Source organism: Arvicanthis niloticus, chromosome 15 (assembly GCF_011762505.2).
Source record: "Arvicanthis niloticus isolate mArvNil1 chromosome 15, mArvNil1.pat.X, whole genome shotgun sequence".
Taxonomy (NCBI): domain Eukaryota; kingdom Metazoa; phylum Chordata; class Mammalia; order Rodentia; family Muridae; genus Arvicanthis; species Arvicanthis niloticus.
This window is the reverse complement of record NC_047672.1, coordinates 57,696,959-57,723,526: the sequence shown is the minus strand read 5'-3', so window position 1 is coordinate 57,723,526 and position 26,568 is coordinate 57,696,959. Positions and strand designations below refer to the sequence as shown.

At 39.9% G+C, this 26,568-nt stretch overlaps 1 protein-coding gene across 1 annotated transcript; it reads right to left on the bottom strand.

The window, feature by feature from the left end:
• Positions 1-26,568, bottom strand: LOC117720879 (leucine-rich repeat and death domain-containing protein 1). The gene is made up of 6 exons (XM_034519581.2): positions 26,256-26,568; positions 20,043-22,004; positions 11,112-11,310; positions 5,502-5,663; positions 897-1,014; positions 1-294 (listed from the first exon to the last, which is right to left on the bottom strand). Exons 2-6 carry the CDS (start codon positions 21,933-21,935, stop codon positions 111-113), a joined length of 2,556 nt encoding a protein of 851 aa, XP_034375472.1. The 5' UTR covers positions 21,936-22,004; positions 26,256-26,568; the 3' UTR covers positions 1-110.

Below are 26,568 nucleotides of genomic sequence, written 5' to 3'. Positions count from 1 at the left end.
GAAGATATGCAAATAATTTCCTTGTATCAACAAAATAGAACAGCACAGAGGTCGGCTTTCAGCTCTGTAAGTGCGTGGTAAGGTTCAAGCTGCCGTTTCAGATCCACTAGCTAGAGTTTGATGGCACTTGTATAAAGGTTCAGCGCTGTGATCTTGTCCATTATATCATAGGCACCTATCATATTTAGTGCCCGAAAAAGTTTGTCTCTTAAGGCAGTAGCTGTAAATAATACATTCTTCTCTGCTTTCCACTTAATGAATGTCTGGTAGATTCTTTCATTTAATGGAATAGTGCTGTGAAAATTTTAAATAACAATTATTTTAATTACCAACCAAGAACATTTTATTTTAAGCTACTTAAGGGTTGTCTAAGTATTCAAATTAATTTACCACATTTATGCAACACTGAATTTAGCTGAAGACAGTGTATATTATCATTCACCATGAGCCTAACACACAGAAGCAAGCATTACCTCAGTACTTACATTCAGCTCTTAAGACAATAATCACCATGGGCTGTTTACTATAAACCAATACAGCAAATGTTATAAGTAATCTGTTATAGCTTAGTCTCACTTGATCCTCTCGGCAACTTTCTAAGTTCAGTATGTTATTTTACCACTGGAAAAAAAAGTGAAGCAGAGAGGATGAAAAGGGCATGCCCAAGGTCTGGAAGCCGGCTAGATTAAAAGCCCAGTAGCTCATCCTCACAAGCCTCCCTTCTTCTTCAATGCATTGTATGGTTGCCTAACGAGGACCACACACATGTCATAAGCAAAGCCTATCATGCACAGTAAAGTTTTTGTTGATGTAAATATTTCCAAACGATGTAGTATCAAGATCATACCAATGGAGAAATGAAAATACATTTTTTTCCAAATGCCATTCATACTTACGTCTTTACAGGGACGTTACTCTCTGAGCTTGCCATGTGTAGTTTTTGTTGCAAAAATTCAAATTTTGTTTCAGTGATGCTGTTGGCAACTATGTTGAATATCTTCTCTAAGATTTTCTCTACATTTGAACATAGAAGAAACTGTTATTTCTTTTTAAAAAAAATATGCTCTGGGTTTATATTTAGTTTTCTTCTGTGCTTTTTTATCAAATATATGCGTCAATTAAAATTGAAAATAACAATCTAGTGCTGAGCTGTCTTCCTTTGCTCCCCACACTGTTACTTTTAGTGTCTGAGGAGCCCCATCACCTAAAATGGCTGCTTAGAATATTTATTACACATCATTTTCAACAAATGGTGCTGGTTCAACTGTTGGTCAGCATGTAGAAGGATGCAAATCAATCCATTCTTATCTCCCTGTACAAAGCTCAAGTCCAAGTGGATAAAGGACCTTCACATAAAACCAGATACACTGAAACTAATAGAGGAGAAAATGGGGCAGAGCCTCAAATACGTGGGTACAGGGGGAAATTTCCTGAACTCCAGTGGCTTATGCTCTAAGATCAAGAATTGACAAACGGGACCTCATAGAATTGCAAAGCTTCTGTAAGGCAAAGGACACTGTCAATAGGACAAAATGGCAACCAACAGATTGGGAAAAGATCTTTACCAATCCTACATTTAATAGAGGGCTAATATCCAATATATATAAAGAACTCAAGAAGATAAACTTCAGAGAACCGAATAACCCTATTAAAAAATGGGTGCAGAGCTAAATAACTGAGGAATAGCGAATGGCCGAGAAGCACCTAAAGAAATGTTCAACACCCTTAGTCACCAGAGAAATGCACATCGAAACAACCCTGGGATTTTACCTTACTCCAATAAGAATGGCTAAGATAAAAAAAAAACTCAGGTGATAACAGTTGCTGGCAAGGATATGGAGAAAGAGGAACACTCCTCCATTTCTGGTGGGATTGCAAGCTGGTACAACCACTCTGGAACTCAGTCTGGTGGTTCCCCAGAAAATTGGACATAGTACTACTTGATGATCCAGCTATACTACTCCTTGGCATATACCCAAAGATGCTCCAACATATAATAAGGACACATGCTCCACTATGTTGATATCAGTCTTATTTATAATAGCCAGAAGCTGGAAAGAACCCAGGTGTCCTTCAACAGAGGAATAGATACAGAAAATGTGGTACATTTACACAATGGAGTACTACTCAGCTATTAAAAACAATGAATTCATGAAATTCTCAGGCAAATGAATGGAACTAGAAAATATCCTTAGTGAGGCAACCCAGACACAAAAGAACACACGTGGTATGCACTCACTGATAAGTGGATATTACCCCAAATGCTTGGGATAGCCAAGATACAATTCACAGACCATATGAAGCTCTAGAAGAAGGAAGACCAAAATGTGGATGCTTCAGTCCTTCTTGGAAGAGGGAACAAAATACTCACGGCAGATAGAGGGTGGGAGGGACTTGGGAGGAAGAGAAGAGGGGAGGAGGAAAGGGGGACAGGATCAGGCATGGGAGGAGACAGGAATGATATACAGAGGGTCAGAAATTTCAACAGAGATGTGTAGCAATGGGAGATGGGGAACTGGGGGTAGCCACCAGCAAGTCCCAGATGCCAGGAAAGCAAGAAGCTCCCAGGATCAACAGGGATGAGATTAGCTGAAATGCCCAACAAAGGGGAGGGAGAACCTCTAGAGACCATATCCAGAGGTTAGGGAAGGCCCTCAGTTGGAGGATGGGACCACCCACTCATCTGTAAAGTTTTAACACAGAATGGCTCCTCTGTCAAAAGGAAATATGGGGTCAAAGTGTGGAGCAGAGATTGAAGGAAAGGCCATCCAGAGACTGCTCCACCTGGAAAGTCTGGGAATCCATCCCATATACAGACACCAAACCCAGACACTATTGCGGATGCCAAGAAGTGCTTGACAGCAGCCTGTTATAGCTGTCTCCTGAGAGGCTCTGCCAGAGTCTGACAAATACAGAGGTGGATGCTTGCAGCCAACCATTGGACTGAACACGGGGTCCCCAATGGAGGAGTCAGGACTGAAGGAGCTGAAAGGGTTTGTGTCCCCATAGGAGGAACAATAATACCAACCAACCAGACACACCCCCAAGAGCTCCCAGGGACTTGGTCAACTAAAGAGTACACATGGAGGGACCCATGGCTCCAGCAGCATATGTAGCAGAGGATGGCATTTTCTGGCATCAATAGGAAGAGAGGCCCTTGGTCCTGTGAAGGCTTGATTTCCCAGTGTAGGGGGATGCAAGGATGGTGTGGTGGGAATGGGTGGGTGGGAGACAGCACAACCTCATCAAAGCAAGGAGGAGGAGGGATGGGATAGGGGTTTTCAGAGAGGAAACTGGGAAAGGGGATAACATTTAAATGTAAATACATCAAATATCAAAAACTTATAATAAAAAGAATATAACATGCAATTTTAAAGTATTTAAAAAATTCTTTACTTTTTTCTGTTTAAAATGAACTTGATTCCTTTCATCAATATTGGCTTTTTTATATTAACTACTTTGAGAAATTAACATCTATTGTAAATATGTCTTATAGGTAGATATTCAAATTAAAGTAATTCATTGTTTAGTTAGATGTTGATTTTTTAAAATTATGTAATGTCAGCATATAACTTTAATCCCAGCACTCGTGAAGGCAGAGGCAGGCCATCTCTGTGAGTTCAAGGCTAGCCTAGTTTACACAGGGAGTTCCAGGACAACCACTACTACATGGAGAGAACCTGACTCAAAAAAATTATGAGTATGTGAGAGTATGGCGATCTATGCACCATTGTAGGTACCCACAGAGATCAAGGATATCAGATCTCCTGGATTTGTAATTTCAGGCAATTGTGAGCTACCCAGTGTGGGTGCTAGGAACTGAACTCAAGATCTCTGTAACAGCAGTATATCCCTTTAACCACTGAGCCATATTTCCAAATCCATTAGTGCTTATTTAAAGAGGAAACTTCTGGATAGTGGGATCTGGAGTGGGATTTTGGAGTACCGTGAGACTTTACAAGAATTAGGGAACTCTCACGCTCCATAACATGACCAATATGTTCTGGTCTTTTCATTTTGAGAAACTGTATATATACTATTAATCCCTCAGACTAGATTTCATGTTAATGATAAGGAGAAAATCTAATTTTTATAAAATGCTTAGAAAGGAACTCTATAATCCATGTAAACTACAGAATTAATAAGCCTCCCATGATCTTTTCCCAGCTTCCCTGAGGATCAAAACTGCAGGATAAAGACAACTCAAGCACACAGAAAGGCAGTGAATGTCTAGATTTTTTCCCTTCCCCAGTTTTTGAGATACTGCTGTTTTCTACAGTCTTTTTTTTTTTTGATATTTTACTTATTTACATTTCAAATGTTATCCCCTTTCCCCATTTCCCCTCCCTAGAGCCCCCATCCCATCCCCCTCCTCCTTTTTGCTTTTATACCATTTTGATTACATGCAAGTATTAAGGTCAGTTCTAGGTTGAGGAACTAGCAAGACAATAGATGCAAATAGTCAAAGAACAAGCAAGACAATAAACACAAATAGTCAAAGAACAAGCAAGGCATTAAACCCACTTAAATGAACACTCCCATGATAACTGTTTCTAAGGGCTTATCAGGATGACCAAAATATCTGAGCCAACTTCCCTGTCCTAGCCCAAAGTCATTTTCATGTCTGAAGCCAACTTCCTTGTTCTAGACTAAGATTTAGATTCCTGCCTGAAATTACTTCTTTGTTCTAGCCTAGTGTCAGATTCCTGCCTGAAGCCTACTTCCTTGTCCTTGGCCAATGTCACATTCCTGCCAAGCAGCCCATTTCCTTGTCCTTAGCCCATGTCAGATTCTTGCCAAGCAACCCCAAAGGCTCTCTGCTTCTCCCCCTTTTTTTATTTCATTAACAAGACAGCCTGTCTTAGGTCATTCTGCCAAGAATGCCTTCCTTACCTGTCGTGGAATATGATAATGCATATTCCTACCGTCCTTTTAACGTAAAAAGCCAATCAACAAGCATCCTGTTTCTTTGAGAAACAAAACTTTAGCATAGGAGTTCAGTCACCTAACTTGACCACCTTTCTCTATACAATAGAAATACTACATGAACCTGTGAAACTCTGTTCCCTTTGATGTAGCACAGTCAGCCAAAGTGAGTTGAAAGAGACAGCCACTGTGACTTAATTTTCTCTCAAGCTCCTGCTCTCAGGGAGGCTCGAGTCTCAGAAAAGCTTCTGCATGGCAGCCATGTGCATGAGTGTATAATGTGGCTTACGAAGGACAGTCCTTGTTAGTACAATTTTGTCATTAGCCTACACTGGTATATGCTCTTGTGTGTATAGTTATGATACATGGTAGGATGGTTGCAGAGCACTTTTAGATATTCCAATATCCACGTGACTAAATATTCAGATTTATTAACATAAACAGCTAACCTTCACATGACGATGATAAATAATTTAATTTTACTGCCAGATTAAAATATCCAACCAAAGCAAGCTCTTTTACTGTACAGATACCAGACAGTTTCTTGTGACGATAATCCCTCACTCATCACCCACCATCTCTTTCATCTGCTCTTTGGAGATAGCATGTGATGGTATGCATCTGTTTTCCTTTACAGATTTCCATTGGAGGTCTCATCAAAGGATTGTCATCAAAATTTATCTCTTTCAGAGATGAAAGTTTGTAGATAGCACTGGGCAAAGTTGTCACATTGTTTCCTAGTAAGGAAAAAATGGTAATGAATACAAGTTTCTGTAGAATTAAACTATAGCAGCAGAAGCTACATATGCAGAAGTCTACTATCTGGGTAAAGTGCCCAAGGACACTCACAATGATGACAGTTCCAGGGTTCTTACTAACATCCATGCTAGGAGGGAAAGGGAGAGTGTATAAAAACCACTGTGGTTCAGTTTCTCCTGGAGGTCACAAAATGAGGCCAGAAGCTATCCTGTTACAATACAGCAAATGACTTTGCAGAGTAGGTATTTTCGTTTGTAAAATAAACTTTTAAAAATATTAAAGTTTTACACAAGTTTATATTGTATGTTGAGCATATACCCCCATGCCCCGACCCCCCTTTTCTTACACCCCATCTTTCCTCTGTGCTCTCTCCAGTGTTATTTTTCCATACATGTATTTTTTGTATTTATATAAAATATAGAAAGCATAAATGAGAGGAAATGCTATATTTGTCTATGTGAGACTAACTTAATCCATTTAAATGATCACCCTGAAATTGACATGACCTCATTCTTTGTGACTAAAGGATTGTTTTGAGTATATAGCACATTTTCCTTGTCAATCCTCTGCTGCTAGACACTAGGTTGGTTCCATTACACTTGCCCACACAGGAATGTGCTCAGTGCACATTGACGTACTGGAGTCTCTGTGATGCATTCACTTGGAGTCTTGGTGTAAACACGGGTGTGGTATTAAGGTCACATGGGAGATCCAGTTTTAGTTTTCTGAGCAACCTCCAGACCGACTTCCATAGTGACTGGACTCATTAACGTCTCCACGTGATGGCTTCCCTTTTCTTGACATCCTTGCCAGAATTTGTCGCTACTTGTTTTCTTAATGAATGCCAATCCTGACTGGAATAATTTTAGATCACAGGAGTGTTGGCAGTCTGCAGTGCTTTAGTGTCATCTCACACTAGCATGCTTCCCTTGCACTGTTTATGTATTTTAGACTTCTGTTAGTTGTCATGTATATGAAGGGCTGTTCCTTGTGTTGAAGCGTGGTACTGAGAATCAAGGTCTGGCACAGCTCATGCAGCATTAGCAGGGGAGATTGGCAGTATACACTCTTTCACTTTGGATATTATACTTTGTTAAAAATAGGTTTTTTTCAAGCAACAAACAAATGTGAGGAAAGAGCGACCTTATACATTGCTGGTGAGAATATACAGAGTACAGCCATTCTGGAAATCAGTGGTAGGGGCTTTTACAAAGCTAAAACAAACAAAAAAACAAAACAAAGAACTAGTGATACTGTTCCTGGGGAAACATATAAAGACACTCAGCTAACACTCCATAGTCTGTCCATGGTGACTGCTGCACTACTCACAATAGCTAAGAAATGGAGCCTGCTGAGATGTCAATCCATGGGCAAATGAATAAGGCAGGTGTACAAAATAGAATTTTATTCAACCATTAAAAGATAAATGAAATAATGATATCAATATAAAAATTAGTATTGAAGCTCATTATGTTAATCAAATTAAGCCTAAGAATGGAAAGAACTATTTTTCTTATATGCAGACTCTGGATTTAAATGTTTTAAATTAATGTATTATTTTATGTGTAGAAGTGTTTTGCATGCATGTATGTATATGTACCATGTGAAGTCCTGGTTCCCATGGAGATCAGAAGAGGGAATCTCCTAACACTTGAGTTACAGACAGTTGTGAGCTGTCATGTGGGTCTTAGAATAGAATCTGGATTCTCTACAAGAGCAACCAGTGCTCTTAATTGCTAAGCCAACTCTACAGCCCAAGAACTCTAGATTTTAACTTTGTGTGTGTGTTCATTTGCATGCATGTTTATGTGCATTGTGTACATGTGCATGCATGTTTATGTGCATGTGTGTATGAATATTTATGTGCACATGTGTGTACAAGTGCATATATATTTGTGTGAGTGTGTGTGTGTGTGTATGTGATGAATGTAGCAAGAGAACCATGAGGAGGAAGAGGAGAAGGAAAAAATCTTGAAGGAGGAAAGAAGGAAGACAAAAAGAGTAATGGGATACATGCCACATGAAAGCAGAAAGAGGGACCAACAAGAGGAGGCAGTAGCATGGGGAAGTAAGGGAGGAGGAGGAAGGCAATAAGAGCAAAGGCATATATGTACGGAATATCACAGTAAAGCGCATTACTCTGTATGCAAATTACAAAAAAATAAAAACAGAAAAATACCATTTCAAAGCTCTGTGCAGGCACTGTAGACAGTGATACTATCAAACCATTTAATAACTGATCAGACAGAGAGGCTAGGATCAGAACTGATGTTGCTGTAGACTTCGGACGTAATGTCATCAGAAAATTAGCCAGATAGGAGTTAAAACCAGCACCACGGCTTTAAAGTAGACAGCAAAGAAACCTGGGCCGTGTCCGTGACAGAACTGTTCTTCCCAGGTTCATTGTGCCCTTGTTCTTTTCTTTCATTTGCTATTCCATCTTCTTGGGGGCAGAGATGCTAGCATCTGTTAAAACCATGATGTCAGGCTCTGTGCTTAAAGCTTGACCATTCATTCCACACTAAAAGTGTAGTTCTCAGTCTGTGGGTCCGGACCCCTTTGGAGGTCAAAAGACCCTTTCACAGGCATAACCTATGACCATTGGAAAACACAGTTATTTACATTATGATTCATAACAATAGCAAAATTACAGTTTTGAAGTAGCACCAAAAATAATTTTGGGGCAGGAGGGGTGTCACCACAACACGAGGAACTGTATTAAAGGGCTGCAGCATCAGGAGGATTGAGAACCACTGCTTTAAAGGGTTAATGTGTGACCATTTGTTAATTTCTTCAGTCACTGCTTCTGGACATTGCCACTTCTGTGGTAACCTTAACTCTCCTTGGCCCTTCCAGAGATGAACTGCCTTCAGACCAGAACTTAGGAGCGGGTGTTAAAACATGGCTTTTTCACTGACCTGTGAGAAGCCACCCCAGTTTGTCTTTGGAGATTGATTGACAGAATGGGTTTTAATATTTTCTAATTCTAATGTGGAACCACAGAGAACTGCCCCAGCCTGAAGGCAAGGTATGATGCCCCTGGTCAATCTGTCTTGATGTCCTAATTCAAGCATCTCCAGGCAATGTATTTCCAGTCTGGAGTTTCAGTCTCCAATAGAGCAGACGGCTCTGTGAATTTCTGTTTGTTGGTATTTTGGTTTTTTTCTTCTTAATATGTTTAATTTTTTGAGAACTTATATATAAGTACTGCACCCACACAACTCCCTCCTCTCCGTCACCCACCTCCAACCCCTGGCATGTCTCTGCTTCCAGATCCATGCTCTTATTTATTATTGTTATTACATGCATGTACCTGAGCATGATATATATGATATATCTATGACTTACTGAGTCCATTTAGCTTTGTTCATGTGTATGTCCATCCAGGGATGACCATTTGGGATTGGACAACCAATGTGGGAGCTGTTCACAGAAAAAGCTGATCTTCTCTTTCTCTGTAGCCACTCGTAGCCTGTAGCTCTTCACCTGTTGGTGAGGCCATGTGAATTTTCCTTGTCTACAGTGTCATGCCAGCTAAGGTTGTCATTATGCTGGACTTGTTTAAGCAATCATGTTGTTGAGAGTTCGTGGACACAGCTTCCTCATTATGCCTAGGGGACACTATGGAACAGCAGGCATCCAAAGCCCTGGACTCTTACAGTCTTCCTTCCCCTTTCTCCACAATTTCCCTCAAGCCTTAGGTTTAAGGGTTGCATTGCAGGTACATCAGATGGTATTGGGTACCACAGTAACTTGTTCCCTGAATTCTGATAGGTTGTGGATCTTCCAAGTAGTCTCATCCATTGTAAAAAGAAGCTTCTTTATTGAGGGTGAGAGATGCAATTATCTATGGTATAAGGATAATTCTTTAGAAAACAGTAAGAAATTATATTGGTTTACGAAGCTGACAATTGTAGGTTCTCCTCTCCAGGCTGTGATCTTTCCAGTCATGGGTACTTTGATAGGTTTATAGTACAGGCACCAATATCCTCCTTTTGAGTAGGCCATAAGTCCAATTACGTAACTGTCGCTTATCCCAAAGGCGAACGTGTCATTGTTGACCCTGTGGGAATCTTCCTGTCCTGTCACGCTTGTGTTTCATAAGCTTGAAGCTGTGTAGGACTACCAGTTGCTCTGCTCCCCTGAGAACTTGCATAACACTGTCTGACAGTGTGAGACTCAGGAAAGAGGCTTCCAGGTTTGTTCCAGCTTGATGTTTCCAAGTCTGGTATCCAAAGTGTGTGGTGTCTTGAGTAATAGGTCTTACCTTCTAATTCTGGAAGACAGTCAATGGTTATACTGATTGTTTTGGAAGTCTGTTGGACTCCCCTGACCAGCAGCTAGAGAAGAGGCTTTTCATGCCTGTACTGGAGTTTTCATTAGATGGTCTATTGTGGAGCATTATTACACCAAATAGCATAACTTCATTTAAGCTTTCTATCTATCTATCTATCTATCTATCTATCTATCTATCTATCTATCTATCTATTTATCTATAGAACCATAATACGACGATTTGGTCTCCAGTAGATCACTGGCTTTGAGATAGCCAGAGACACAACAGGTGTCCATTGCCTGAGTAGGAATGGCATATATCTCGCCACACCCCCAGATTCCAGTCTCCTGACATGCTGTCTATGATCTCCATTTGATCTGCGCCTTGCAATCACAAAGGGGCTATGGAGGACCTCCCAAAGGGGTGTCACCTAATGCAGGTAGAGGGCATGACTACAGGCTTCAGCCTCAAGAGATTTCCATATTAATGAGTTACCTAAAGGCCAGAGGGCATAGCTAATTAAGTTATTCCCTCCCAGATCCTTCCCCTTCCTCCTCCCTATTTAAGCCAGGCCCACTCTGGCTTAAGTGGGAGGTGCACCCAGACCATCTACATTCACCATGAACAATAAACCTTTGGAACCCCTTTGGACTTTCTCGTATTATTGGGGCCCAGCATGCGACTGTCTCTGGCTATCTCAAACCCAGTGTACTACCAGAGACCAAATCATCCTATTACAGTCCTACATCTATCTATCTATCTATCTATCTATCTATCTATCTATCTATCTATATTACATGTAATTTTAGTAAACATTATGTATGATTCCTTATGTCTTTTCAAACATCCACAGTGTTATTTATGCACCCCACCCCTTATTGCCCTCTTCCCAGCTTCCCATCCAAAGCTCCTCCTCTTCTTTCCCATCCCCCACCATAGCGCCTGTTTCCTGATGTTTCCACCTCTAGATTCAAGACAAGAAACCAGTTCTTCAACTTTGTGCTCATTTCCTCTAAGTAGAAAAGGCACTGAGCCCCTCTCCCTCTGATGCTCACTTTATGCATTGACATTTTTTTCAGAAAAAGATGCAATCTGAGACCAATGTTCTCCTTACAGATTCTACTTACCTCCTATTATGTTTGACACTTACCTCTGAGATCCAGGCTCTCTAGAAGGTTTAAAGACAGTAAGGATGGTGGAAGGGAACTTATTTGGTTGTTGCTTGCATGAAAACTAACCAGACTTTTCAGCTCCCCTATATTTTTAGGAATTTCTTTGATGACGTTGTTCGAGATGTTGAGTGTTTTGAGTTGAGTCATATGAGATATCTCTTCTGGAAGTTTTGTTAGCTGCAAGGATGATCACACAATTATAAGTTTATAAATCCATAAATATGTCTCCTACATTTCCCCCTGAAAGTAACTGGAAGAGTAAGAGTTTTGTTCCAGCCTTTGTGTAAGGAGATACTTTCATTCTGTTACAGTTCTTAGTGACTCCACTTCCTGAAATTCTTGGGCTTTTGTGTAGCACCCATATGTTCCCCAGTCTGATCTGTGCTCCCCAGTTAACACTGTTGCTTGGGGCCCACTCACTTTCCAAGCCAGCACAGTGTCTGCACCCCCATCTCTTTCTTCTCTCCCTAAGGCTGATGCCGCTTTGTATTTTTCGTCCCTCAAGTTTTTCCAATTCATCAGTCATACTTTTTCCTAATCTCTTCACAAAGAGTGATAAGGACATCCACCCTTACACATGTTCACACAGCAAACACACACCACACACATGCACTACATCCCCACATAATACATGATCCCACACATACCACACACACCACCTACATACCACATACCACAAACACACTACACTCATACACCATACACATAAAACACATACAATACACACAACACACATACAATACACACATACACACAACACACATCCAACACACATATTGTAAATATATCACCACACACATCACACACACACAACACATTCATACTCACATACCACACACACTCCACATATATACAGACACACACATACAGTATACACACACCACACACACAGTCCACCTCACACACACATACCGAACTGGAACAGCTATATCTAATGGGAACAGTAGAAGTCATAAAGCCGGCACTGTTGCTTTACAAAGATCCACAAAGCTTAGCCACATGATGCAATCACCACTCTGGCATCTTTCACTTTTGGTCTTGCTCTCCACATGTTACATGCTTGGGAGTTTTTAATATTGGTACAACTTGAGGATATTAAATTTATTGAAAATTTCTTATGAACCACTTATGCCTTCTTCCAGGAGTACTGCTTCTAAGGCTCCCCAAGAAAATCCTGAGCATACTGATCCTGATTTTAGAAAGATATTCTTATCTGGCCCTACTTGAAGGTTTTCCTTATGCCCTGGAAGTTGTGACTGCAAGATACCAGGGATCTCCTTATGAGGTTCTGACTCCAAGAAGCTCTTGAAACATCTACCCTGTACTTATTCAGGAACCAGATAATCAGAATAAAGTAACATAAAACTGTAAACAAGATTCCATAGGCTAGAGGGGTTGGCAGCAGATCAGATGAATGGCATCTTCCTGCTGTGTGCTCAGGTGATTACGTGGCACATAAGATGGGGGGCTGCACATGGTATGCCCCGGAAGAAAAGAGACAGCAACAAAGTTAGGTTGGCTGGACTTATCTCTACCATACACAGGGGCTTATACCGATTGACAAAGAATGGTGTGGATAAATGGTAAGAGAATGAAGAATTAAGACCTCCCCTTTCCTAGAAAAGTTAGCTTGTAGGACCAGTGTGGTGTCATATGATCAAGGAACAAAAGAATACCAAGATTAGACATATCAATACATTCTACAAAGATATAAAATATAAACATTGTATTGTGTCAGAAATTGAATAACAACCACAGCAGCTTTGGCTTAAAGATTTTTCTTGGACCTCATGACAATTGGCACTGTGGCTATTAAATATTGATAATACACTGCTCTGGACATGGCAATCTGCTCAGGCTGGGCTGGAGATTTTCTTTCTGTCTAGTGCCTTTGAAATCACAAAAGCTACCAGCCTGAGAATAGGCGGTCATGCTTTGCTAAAATATGCCTCCAGATTCTTAATTGGGTTATGGACCTGATAAGAAAAATAATTCGAAAAGATAACTGTTCTATCACGATTTATCAATGATGACTAAACTTAGGACCAAGGGGAAGTTGAAACCCATGTCCAGGGACAAAAGTAATATGATCTATGTCTTAGGACAACATGAATCGATCCCTGTCTTCTGAGTTCTGTATAAATAAAGAAGCACTCTGACTGCCAGTCAGTTAGGATGCTAGATTCCCCTGGTACCCATGCCGGGTAATCACTTCTTCCTCTCCAACTTTTTGTCTCTACTGAGGGACCTGGAGATTGCTGGGACTAAACTCCCAGCACCACACAGATACACATACCACATACACACTCACACACACACACATACACAAACCAAATCACAAACATACACACAACATATACATACACATATACCACACACACATATCACCAACATACACACAGCACACACATACACACATACAACACACAAATACACACACCAAATCACAGACATACATACAACACATACACACACATACCACACACACACACATCACAACATATACACAACACATAAATACTACACAGACACATCACCAATGTATACACAATGCATACATATACACATACCACACAGATACACACACATATCACATCATATCACATCACATACACACAACACATACATACACATATACAAATCACACACATCACAAACATACACATGATACATACACACAAGCATACACAAACACACACACAAGAATGAGTAGGGTTTAAAGTATAATACATAAAGCAAGATTAAAATCATGCATAAATATGGCTAGTGAGGAGGTGCCCAGTATGGAGAAGAGATACTTTAGAGTTATATGTGAGTAAGCAAGACCATTCAAGACTTCCAAGCTTATACAGTAGGTATAAGATCAGCATAGGTGGGCGGGCCTGCCCATGATTTTCTTCAAATATTCTTTTTGAACATTTCATTTATTTTTGTTTTGTCTTGCTATTTTGAGATAGTATCTCTCTATGTACCCCTGGTTTCCTTGGGACTATGTATACCAGGTTGGCCTCAAACTCATGGAGATCCACCTTGCTCCTCCCGCCCCCTTCCTGGGTTTAAAGACAGGGTCAACCATGTGTAAATGTAACTTTTATTCTCCTGTGGTAATTATTGAGACTTAGTGCTTCCATCTGCTAACCTAGGCCAGTCCTGGAAGCTTCCCGTCTCTGTCCAATCTAATCTAGGCCAAGAATGTTTTCAGCCCGTGGGACCTACTGCTGACATATAAATAAATTCTGTTCTTTCTTGGTTTTTTTCTGAGCTCTGGCTAGCTGGTTCACTCAGCTGTTCCAGCCCAAAGTTCTCTCCAAGCTCACTGATTCAAACTGGCTTCTCTCTCAACCTCTGACTTTCTGCTCTGCCTGGTCTCAAACTAGTTCTGGCAATCTGTTCTAATCTTCTGGCTCCTCATTCACTGGCTGGTTCAGTCTTCACCTGTGTCTAGCTTGGTCTCTCTTCAACCCATCTCTGTAAAACTCTCTGGGTAAAACTGCCTCTCTCCTCTCTTTCACTCTGTACCTCCCTCTTGCCTCTTCTCATGAGAGTTGGGAATATCATATTCTATCACATCTTTCTCTAATTCTTCATAATGTCTACCACTCGATTAGATGTCACTTTCAAACATGGGTGTTTACTTCTACAAACTAACTTCACATTCACTGTTTAGATAAATGGTGTGTGCTAACGTCATGTCTGTATTCTAGACAGGGGAATTTAATGTGTGTGCTAAGGGCTGAGCCACACCACAACTAGAAACAGGTATTTCCATTAAATAACACAATCTTGGGGTTCACAGCATGCTCACATCCTGCAGCAAGCATGCTTGGCTAAATATTCTTTAAATCCTTGCTTAGTGTTTATCAGAGGAGAGAGAGCTCTGAGAAGACGGTGCAGATGCTGGAAGCAGAGTCCTGCTGAGCAGCCATCACTTTGCCCAGTGGAAGATCTGTGACTAATCGTATTCATCTTCTAAAGATGATTGGTTATTGATCAGCTAATAGATAAACTAATCTTTTACATGTTCCATCTCCAGACTATCAAAGTGACATTTTCAACCACATTGGATATTATTCTGAACAGAGATTCTTATAAATAATGTTTCTCCATCTAAAGACTGTTGAAATGGTCTTGTAAAGCCTTTAACTGGGGCTTTTGGCAGCTTCTTCAATCATGAATTCTCCTCTCTCTTCCTACCTCTCTCTCCCTTCTTCCCTGTTTTTTTCTTCCTTCCCTTCTTTTTCAGACAGAGTCGCCCTCTGGATCCTAGGTTGGGCATCAACTCACTAAGTTCCTTCCTCAGCCTTATGAATGTTGGGATCACAGTCAGGCACTACCATGCCAAATACAACACATTAACAGCATTCCCCACGGAGCTGAAGATTTGGTGCCACAGTTAAGAGCATTTGCTGCTCTTGTGAAGGACTCAGGTTTGCTCTCAGCACCCACATGGCAGTTGACAAAAAACTTCACTTCCAGTTCCTGAAGATCAAGCATCCTCTTCTGGCCTCCGTGGGAGCCAGGCAGACATGTAGCACACACATACTCCAAAGCAAAATAATCACATACATAAAATAGGCATTATAAAAGAGAATCGTCCTATGGAAAGAAGTCTGATGACTGTGACAAAGCCTGATAAAACAGGAAAATAAGTGAGAGAGCACCATGCAGGTGGTTGCTGGAGTAAACGAGGCAAGAGCAGAGACAACTGGAAATTCCAGGGAAAGTTGCCAACTGTGGAACTAGAGTGACAGGGATTATGTGTGTGACAAGAGAGTGTGATGAGGTCAAAGAAAGAGTTAGTGAAAAGGAGAACATTAGGGACATAGACTAAAAAAGTCACGAGACACAGGAAGAGAGAATCAACGTACTTCCAGGAAATTAGTCAAATTAGCTGGTAATTATATTACAGAACCAAAACGTGTATTTTACTTCAAAAGCTACTTTACTTGTCTCATTCTTCAGTCCATCACTTAGGCTGCAAGCCACTCATGTGGCAGGCTCACTGAAAATGTATTACGCAGTAGGTGTTACATTATAAAGGCCACATAACTTGGTTCTGAGCTGTAACTGCAGCCATAGATCACAGAGATTATTTTTGAGCATCAAAGAAGATTTTTAAGAACAGAGTTTTGAATAAATAGTTCAGCATTAAAGATAGATGACAGCTGTTGTTATTGAGATCTAAGAATATATCAATAGTTGTTTTTAATTTTTAAAAAGTAAGTTGTATTTACCAAGCTTGAGGTATAATTTAGTAGCAGAACCCTTACCTACCATGTGTAAGGTTTAGGTTTGATCCCTAGTATAATAAACAAACAAACAAATCAATAATCTATCAATTTTTCAGGAGTAATTTCCAAAGAAAACAGCTTTAAACATGAAAATGCATTTATAAAGAAACTTATTAAGGCATCATCATGAAGAAAATTTCTAAATGCTCGACCAAAGATTAGTTACATAAACCATGTATTTATTATAAAACTTATTGGGAAAATTATTGTGTAGTATGAAAAAGAAAAGCTTGTGTAGAATAAAATTTTAAATTGAGTTTATAGTGTTTTTATATATAAGCAGTTTATAACTGCTTATAAACATGTATAAGAAAAGGATTAAAAGTATATTAAAGCAATATACAGTAGTTTTATTATGATATGCGTGTGGAATAACTCCTATCTTCTCAGTTTTCTAGATTTTCAGCAGTGCATTGTTGGTAGTGTGGATTGACCCCAGAGCCATTCATGATTTGGGCAAGTTAAAACTTATGATAGGAGTTAAGTAGATGACTCAGTGTTTGTAAGTAAGTATGCAGATCTGAGTTTGGATCCCCAGCACCTACTTGTAAGAGGGTTTTGCATGTAACCCTAGTGAAGATGGGCTCAGGTGGAGGCCAGACATATAGACACACGCCCATTGGCTCAAGCAGAAAAGGGCTATGCCGCCATTTTTGTTGTTGTTGTTCTTAGTTTTTGTACTTTCTTGGGACTATTGATTATATGGTTTTCTAAGTGTTTTTACATTCCATAATTTCAAAATAAGTTTAATGCAATAGTTCATGTCATAGACAAGGTTTGGGGAGAGTTACTGCAGAATTGTTTACAGGTCTTTGCATTAAGACTAGGACCTGTTCATGGCTTTGAGTTTATTGTTAGGAGGTTTCCCATATTTTATTTAGAAATAGCTGAGAGGAGTGAACAGACAACAGTCCAGGTTACCTTACATGGATAGTTGGCTTTCAAAACATCAAAAGTCCACAGAATTGATGCTACAAATATTTATATATTAATGTCCATTCTGATTAGAGACCTGTCTGCTCCTGACAGCTTCCTGTCATGGATTCTAAGAAGAAATTGAGCATCCTTGGAGTTACTCCAGTTGTGTGGTGACAGCCACTAGGCAAGAATTGCTTCTTTCCATCTACAGACAAATTACTGTCCAGAAAAGAACACACATGCAGAATAGTCGACTGATTATATCTGCCTAGATAGAGTAATCAGCCCTTAATAATCCTGCATCACTAAGGTCTGTCAGATGACTCTGGGCCAGAAGGCTGAAGATTTGATGCTCCAACGTTCAGTAGTATAGGGGCTTTTCAGGTGTTCAGCGGTCTCTATAAATTGGCTAAGTTTTAGAAGCTATGCTTAGTGCTTCCCATAACTTCAGTTAACTCAGTCATTCTGGATTTCTGACGGGGTTGAAGACCTATAGTCTCATAGCCAATCCTGGCTATTTACTTTGAGAGAAAAGATCTGAGTAGATGGTTTTCAGCTGATATTCATTCTAAAGCCAAAAAAAAAAAAAAAAAAAAAAAAAAAAAAAAAAAAAAAGCCAGGATCAAAAAGTAAGTGTTTTAGTTAGAAGAGATGACAGAGGTTCTGGTTAGTCAACAAAATGATGGACTGGGTATTAGGACTATCTTGTACCTCACTGGTACAATTAGGAATAAGTATGCTTTAATTGTATTTTGAGAGAAAAGTTTCAACTTTAACAGGAAGAGTGATATGTAGGAGGAGCTAAGTGGGAAGGAGTACTGAGAGGAAGAGATGGAGTAAGGAGAGAAGATGAAGGAGAGGAAAAGCTAGGTGATGAGAGAGAGAAAAAGAGAGAGGACATGGAGGCAGATGTTCACAGGTCTCCACCAGTCAAAGATAGTTTTTATATCTAAGTTGGGTATTGGGTTACGCTTCTGATTGAGCATTACCAAACTTATAAATCCTTTGATTAACATTTTAAAAAATTGTATAAAAGCAAAAAGAAAAGGGGGGCCATGGGACAGGGGTTTTCTAGGGAGGGGAAATGGGGGAAGAGGATGGCATCTTAAATGTAAACAAAATATAAAATAAAATTTAAAAAAAAGAAGTTAAAAAAAAAGACTAGGACCTGACTAAACATTCCTTATCTATTTTCTAGCACCATAGGTTCATTATACGTTTAATACAATAATTTTTATGTCACAAGTTAGTGTGGTTTTGTCAAGAGAACAATTATCTGCCTTGTGTCTTATTTTAAAGTCTTGTATAAGATAAACTAGTCAATCTTTTATATTTTATCCTTGAACCTACAATAAATTGTCCATTCCCAATTTATGATTTTAAGTTACCAGATAGTGGCATGATTCCAAATTTGTTCCAAGCCTGCTTTCTTTTCCTAGTGTAATTAATCATGGCCCATGAAGTTTTACAGAGCTCTATTTGTAGTTTTTATTCTACATGGGCTTTAAAATTACTTGTATTAATTTAGAAATTCTATAAAATTATTATGAGGAATTTTGAAATCATCAATTCTTCTATACAGCATTACTACATGCAAGTATGTCTTCATATTGATTCTTCAGGAAATCTGCCCAATGGGGTGGCCTGATGCCCAGGAGTAATTTGGCAATGTAATAGTGGCAGGAAAGGCACATCAGTAGCCAGAAGAAATCCTGGGATAAAGTCTCTGGGGATGTTACCTCCAGAGCACACCCATCAAAGCCATCCGGAAAATGCATTTGCTTGCCATAGCCTTTCCTAAATGGTTTCTGACAGTCAGGGCTTCATACTGAGACCCTGCCTAAACAACAGCAGCAGCAGAGAAGGCAGCAGCAGCAGCAGAGGCAGCAGCACCAGCAGCACCAGCAGCAGCAAAAATGGAGCACAGTTGCAAACACATCTAGCTTCTGTATTCATGCACCCATGCGTACCCATATGCACCCACATGCATCCATGCACACACCCCCAGGAATACATACATATACAACACACACACAATTTGAAGAATCTCCTAATGAACTAAAAAGAAAGTAATCTACAAAATTTTCTTCGTTTCACATTGCATGTATATGAAATATCCTGTAAAGCTTTTGTGTAGAATGGTGTGTCTCTAAGCCATGTTTTTTAAACAGAGGACATGTCACCTGTTTAAAATACATATATAAGCAGTTGCATGTTCTTAGTCATGGTTACTATAACTGTGACTCAACACTGTGACATGAGCAGCTTAGGATGGGAAGGGTTTACTTCCCTCACAGTTCCATACAACAGTTCATTTTCAAAAGCATTGAGTGTAGGAACTCAAGCAGGGCAGGAACCTGGGGGCTGGATGCAGAGGCCATGCAAGGGTGCTGCTTACTGGCTTGTTTCTCATGGTGTGCTCAGCCTGCTTTCTTATAGAACCCAGGACTACCAGCCCAGATGGGAACCCCACTTCCACACAATGGGCTGCCCCCATCCATCACTAACTGAGACAATACCCTACAGGCTTGTCTACAGCCTGATATTATGGAGGCATTTTCTAAATTGAGTCTCCCTCCTCTCTAATGCTTCTAGCTCATGTCAAATGGACATACAACTAGCCAGGACACATGCACCCTGTTCTTCAGGTTGAGATTCCCCTAGACTCCCTCCCCTCCATGCCCAGAGGAGCACTCTTACCTTTTTTCCACTTAGCTGACTTATATCCAGCTCCTCCAGAGTTTGAAGTTGGCACAGTTCAATAGGAAAATGTGTGAAATTATTGTTTGACAAGTTTAACTTCTGGATCTTTTTCAGTCTGGATATTTCTGAAGGTATTTTCTGTAATTGATTTTCTGAAACATCAAGCACTTGCAAGTTTTTTAAAGAACACAGTTCCTTTGGGAAAATCTGGAACTTATTATCAGACAGAATGAGAACATGTAGTGATACCATAGCAGAGATGCAGGGCGGAATTGTCTTTATTTGGTTTTTAGCAAGATCCAGGTATTCAAGGTTAGTGAGAGAACATAAATGCTCTGAAAATATGGTGAGTTTGTTTCTATTCAGCTCTAAATGAAGCAGCTGCTTACTGAATGACACGTCCACAGGGATTTCTGAAATATAATTTCCATTAAAACTCAAGTAGTCAAGTGACTGTAAAGCACACAATCCCACTGGGAAATACATTATATTGTTATAACTCAATTCAACTCTTGTAATTTTTCTGCAGTTTTTTATTTCAATTGGAACATGTGTGATCTGATTGCCTGAAAACTCCAGGATTTGTATATTACCAAGATGTGAGATTTCTTCAGTCATTTTTATCATTTTATTTCTGTTTACATGGAGCTGCCTCAAATTTTTAAGCTTGCGGATTTTCTTAGGAAGTTCTTCTAGATTATTATCACTAAGGCTAAGAGATTCCAAATTTACACAGTGGGAAATTTTCTTTGGTATGCTTTGCAATAAATTTTTATCAAGGTTGAGCAGCCTGAGTTCTTTGAAATTCTCAATTTTGGGTGAAATGGCTTCCAGTTTATTGTCAGCTAGATGAAGTTCTTTTATTTTGGGCAATTGAAATATTTCCACAGCCAAAAAAGTAAGTTTATTGTGATCCATTAAAAGATTTTCTAAATTTTTCAGTTCCCTAACTTCTTTTGGCAAACTGCCTATCATGTTTCCAGTAAGGTTTAGGGAATTTAATTTTGGAAGAAAGCATAGTGACTTAGGAAATATTGTTAGTTGGTTAAACTCCAGATTGAGAATTTTCAAATTTTTTAAACTAGACAAAGAGTCTGGTATATGTGTCAACATATTTTTACCCAAACCTAAAGTTTCCAAATATCTGAGATTTTCTAAGCCAGAAGGCAAAGTCTCAATATGATTACTATTTAAGAGGAGTTGTCGCATATTCCCAAGTTGTAGTAGTTCTTTGGGTATGTGTGATATCTCGTTATAACTGGCATTTAGTATCTTTAAATTGTGAAACAACTGAATCTCCAAGGGAATTGATGGCAATCCATTTTCTTGCAAGGACAAAATTTCAAGTCCTAGCAGATCCCCTGGGTCTGCCCCTTGGAAAGTTTTTATTTGATTCTTATCTAAATATAGATATTTTACATATTTGACTTTTAAAATGTCTACAGGGAATTCTTGTAAACCCTTGGCCTCAAGCTTAACTGTAAAGGTATCAGACTCCAGGTCAAATCCTTTCTGATTTCCATTAAAGGTTCGTCCTCTAAATTTTCTCCCAGTTGGGAATTTGACTGGGTGATAGTCTTCAGCTACTTTAGTCTCTGACGACTCAGTACTCTGCAAACTTTCTTGGTTTGATAGCAGAATGACATCTATGCTAGTGTCTGAAAATGGAATCCCTGTATTTTTCTCTTCATTTTTATTAAGCTGGCTTGTGGAGGAATCTTTTGACTTTTCTATGTACTGTGAAAGATTTGCTTCATAAATCTGATTGTAATCTTTACTTTCTGAGTAAAGAGAAGCTTCATTCGGGAGATCTGTTATTTCAGATACAAGCTCCTCCAGTATCTCAAATCTAGTGACTTCAGGCTCCACATCACTCCCATCTTCAGACATCTTACTTACTGGCAGCTCTTGCACGAACTAAGACTATAACTTTATTTTTCGTGTTTTTTCCCTTTGAACCTACAAGACAAATGTTGATGTTACTAGTATGATAACGATGTTGAAATTACACAAGCAAGGCTAACCACAGATCTTCACCTCTCCCTCGGCCACTCCAAATCCAGCAGCGGTCACCTTTGGCCCACCTGCCCCATCTCTGGTGGATCGCAAACAACTTCCTCTCTTCAGTTCCCTCCTCCTACTCATGGCTTTATCCCAGAACTCAACTGCAGCAGGCACTCACTGGCATCCCGCAGGCCACTCTGACCAGGCAAACAGGCTCACTTCAGATCTCCCTTCCATTTCTCTGAGTCCAATCCCTCAGTGTCACGACCAACTGTGTAGCAAACCTCTGGTTGTTGCCTCTCTTTGCCCTCTGCCTTCATTCGGAGGGAACTAAACAGATCCTGGTGAAAACCCTGATTTTTTTCTGTCCTCTAGACCCCCAGCAATGCCCCCAACCGAGGCCAGATCTCTCAGGATTCCTGAAGAATGTCCTACTAGGCAACATGCATAGTGAGAGCTTGTCTTGAAAGAGAGAGAGAGAGAGAGAGAGAGAGAGAGAGAGAGAGAGAGAGAGAATAATTATCATATCCTATTAAGAGACAAAATTCCTTTGGGATTGATTAGAATCAAGAGTGAATGATGTCATCAGTCCTACTGTTTAACACAGCATTGATTTTTTTCTATTTATTTATTTATTTTTGAGACAGAGGCTTACTATGCAGCCCTAGCTGGTCCAGCACTCACTATTTTGAACAGCCTGTCCCTAAACTTAGAGTTTCAAAGTCATGGTTCATCATGCCTAGCTTTTTGGGGGAGGGGGGAGACAGAGAATTTAAATGAAATATTAGGCTAGCATAGAAATTAGTGGGTTTTATGATAACATTTTCTTATATTTGTTCTTTGTTTGAGATAGAATCTCATGTATCCTAGCCATCCTTTTACTATGCAGCCGAGAACACCCTTGTACTTCCGATCCTCCTGCCTCTAACTCCTGAGTGCTTGGATCATTCGCATGAGCTACCATGTCTGATTTCTGTGGCGCTGGGGATTGATTGATCAGGGATTGCGTGTATACTGGGCAAGGCACTCTATTGACTGAGCTGCATCCCAGCTCCACACACATGGTTCTTACTCCTGCCCTTTCCCCTCCTCTCCTACCCCCTTTACTCTTTTGCATCTCTGCCTACCTTAAATCCCCTCCTCTGCTCTCATGTTCCATGTATTGCATTACCTCCTCTCTCTGTTTGCTTTTCTCCTCTTCATCCCTCAAATTCTCAACCCCCTCAATTGTCTTTCTAGTTTCATGACCTGCACTTATACACATATATTTACACATACATTAAAATCCAGAATCCACAGGTGATTCTGGATTATATCACACAACTTCATGCTTTGCTGTTACATTCATTTTCCTGGAAATGTTATAATTTTATTTTTATATAGTGTATATGAACCATATTTTCTTTAGTCATTCATTTATTGATGGGCATGTAAGCCGCTTCTGCTTCTTTGTTAATGTAAACATTGTAACAATATACATGGATATGTTTATTGGCTACTGCGTTGAAGGTAGGTGCGTGATAGGAGTTAAGAATCCTGTGTGTGCTTCCCTTGAAACCTTGTTATCTCGTTTTGGTGATTATTTTCTTTGTTGTGCAGGAACTTTTAACTGTAGACCAATTACCCGAATTAACATATACACAGCAATTCTCAATAAAATATATTCACGAATTTATCAACTAACTTCAAGACCACACTAAGAACATTGATGCTGTGGCTGAGTTGATTTCATCCCAGAGAGGCAAGATTGGGTCATCAGATACAAATACAAATCAATAAATGTAATAAAGCATATAAATAGATTGGAGGATAGGCATTTACATGGTTATCTCAGTAGATCTAAAAATGGCATTTGACAAAGCTTAGCATTGTCATGATAAAAACAACCTAAAGGAACTGAGAATGTTGATCACTTTTTTTTTTTTTTTTTTTTTTGCTGTGACAAAAGCAACATAAGTGAGGAAGTGTCTCTGTTGCCTTACAGTTCCAGATCACACAACCAAGAATGCTACAGAAAACCAGGACAGCATGAGCAGGAAGCAGCTGGCCACACTGCATCCACAGTCAAGTGTAGAGCGAAACAAGGAGAACAGGCCATAAAACCTCAAGGTCCTCCCTGGATTCCACGTTTCCCCCAAAAGGCTCCACCCTTTAAATGTTCTACAGCCTTCCGAAATGATACACTGCCACAGCTGGTGACCAACTAACTGCTCAAGCACAATAGCTTAAGGGGGCATTCCATAGTCATGCTACAACAAAAAGGAACCTAGTTTATAAAACTATATATATATATATATATATATATATATATATATATATTCTAAATATATAATATATTATATATAATAAACAAATATATATATAATAAATATATATAATAAATATATAATATTATATATAATATATGCTGTAAGATAAGGATGGAATTTGTTTCTCATTGGCCTAGCCAAAGGTACCCAGCTCAGTGGATGGTGCGCTTGCCAGTGCTTTCTGATGCTGCTTGGAATATGAGAGTGTGAAAATGCTCCCTGGAAGGTCTCTTTCCCTTTTGTTATGTTTCTATTAATGACACATCTTAATTATAACAACCTTCCAATAAATCTTGTGTCTGATAAGGCAAGTGTGCTCACTCTGACTTTTATTTCAAAGTGATGGTGGGCATTCTCAAGCCTTTTATATGCATTTTAAAATCGGTGTGTCATTGGATCTCAGTGAGAACTGACCCTATGGGGTTGAAGGTCAGAGTTCAAGAAGTCAGGTGTTTGGCTGTCTTCATGCAGAAAAGCTCATCTTCTTTGTGATATAAATAAAACATGAAGATCTACTGGTTTATTTTGAGATTAGATTTTTCTGTAGCCCAGATTGATGTAAACCTATGCGCTTTCCTTTCTTAACTTTCCCTGCTGTGTGGCGAGGCTTACAGCTTGTATCATCACACCCCACCTTAATCTGAACCAATTAAAAGTGCTTAGTTCTAGGCATTTCGTACGTTTACATTGTGGCACACAGAGCATTTTTAAGATCCAAAGCTTTAAAAACCAACGAGGACTGCAGTGTCTCAGAGTGAGGATAAGTGAGTCGGAGACCAGAGCTTCATGTCCACTGGCCAAGGTCACATGTCCAAGACTGAATCCATGACTGTGGCTAGGAACTGAAAGAATGCTTTTTTTGATGCAGCTGTGTGGTTCAGCCTAAACCTGAGGTAGCATCTGCCTCCCCTAAATCACAGATGCTATAGACTCTATAGTGTAGAGCAGTGAACTCAACCCTCCTAATGCCTCCTTTTACTGTACAGTTTCTCATGCTATGGTGACTCCCAACTAAAATTATTTTTGAGGCTACTTCATAACTAATTTTGTTAGTGTTATGCACCATAATGTAAATAACTGTGTTTTCCAATGGTGATCACTGTGAAAGGTTCATTTGATCCCAATCTACAGGTTGAGGACCACTGGTATAGAAGGATAGAGTACTCCAAAGAAAAATTAGGGGCTGGAAAAGCAATTAAGATGTCTTCTACAGCTTTTCAGAAGTAACAGTTGGTGATCTTACCGGCTTTTTTTCCCCCCAGGGAGAGGGGGGTGACACTGAGACCTTAATATATGGTATTTTCCAATAAAGTAAACACTAGCAAACATGTATCTATTCCAATGGAAATTAAGTAAAATTACAGGGCAGCTCCTCAGTCATAGCTATATTTCCAGTGACTACCTTCCTGCATAGTGTAGACTGTTAACATTTTCAGTATGGTCCTGAACCAGGTTGTTTGAAAACACGTATCTGAAGATCATGCTTTACTGGCCACAGAGTATTCCACGGAAGGAGTTGCTATCAAATTACCCAGTGAGATGGCTTGGCTGGTAAAGGCATTTGCTGCCAAGACTGACAATCTGAGTTTGATGCCTAGGACCCACACGGTGGAAAGAGGGGGTCAAAGACATCTCCAGCAACTTGTCCTCTGACCTCTACGTGTGAGCCCTCTTTCCCCGCGCACCCCCCTCTCCTGCACATGTGTCCCAAAAGTGTTGTAAAGGCTGAAATATACAACTAAATAACACTCTAAAAATGTATTTGAGAAAAATCTCCGTTCTCCTGAGCATTAAGTCCTATTTAAAAACGCACTGCTCACTAGATAAGCAAAAATGAAATCAAACTATTTTTAGCAAGTATTAGTAAAGTTGAAGAAGATACATGGTAATTTGATACCTGTCTGAACGATATGGACATCCAGGTAACTACAAGACTTTTTCAGATAGTGACATCAACAAATTGCTTCGTCCGGTGGAGGGAGATCATCGCTGAGCGGCAGCTAAAGCAGTGTGGGACAAAATGCACACTAGAAGTGATGGGCTGGGAGCGTGAAGGGAGGAGGATGTGCACAGTTGTAGGTGCTGAGATGCGGAGACAGGTCAAGAAATTGGCCTGGGCTTAGCAGTCCTTAGATCAGTCCCGCGGAGCCTCTCTGTGGCACTCCGAAGCCTGGAGGGGGCGCGCCCGCGCGGCGAATGTCAGTGATTGT

Excerpts from the sequence above, each read along its gene's own strand:
- LOC117720879 (XM_034519581.2), bottom strand. The coding sequence starts at position 21,935 with ATGTCTGAAGATGGGAGTGATGTGGAGCCTGAAGTCACTAGATTTGAG. Across the intron at positions 5,664-11,111 it reads AGAGAGCCTGGATCTCAGAG|GAAACAATGTGACAACTTTG; the intron begins GTAAGTGTCAAA and ends TTTCCTTACTAG. Across the intron at positions 1,015-5,501 it reads AAGAGCAGATGAAAGAGATG|AGAAAATCTTAGAGAAGATA; the intron begins GTGGGTGATGAG and ends GTTCAAATGTAG.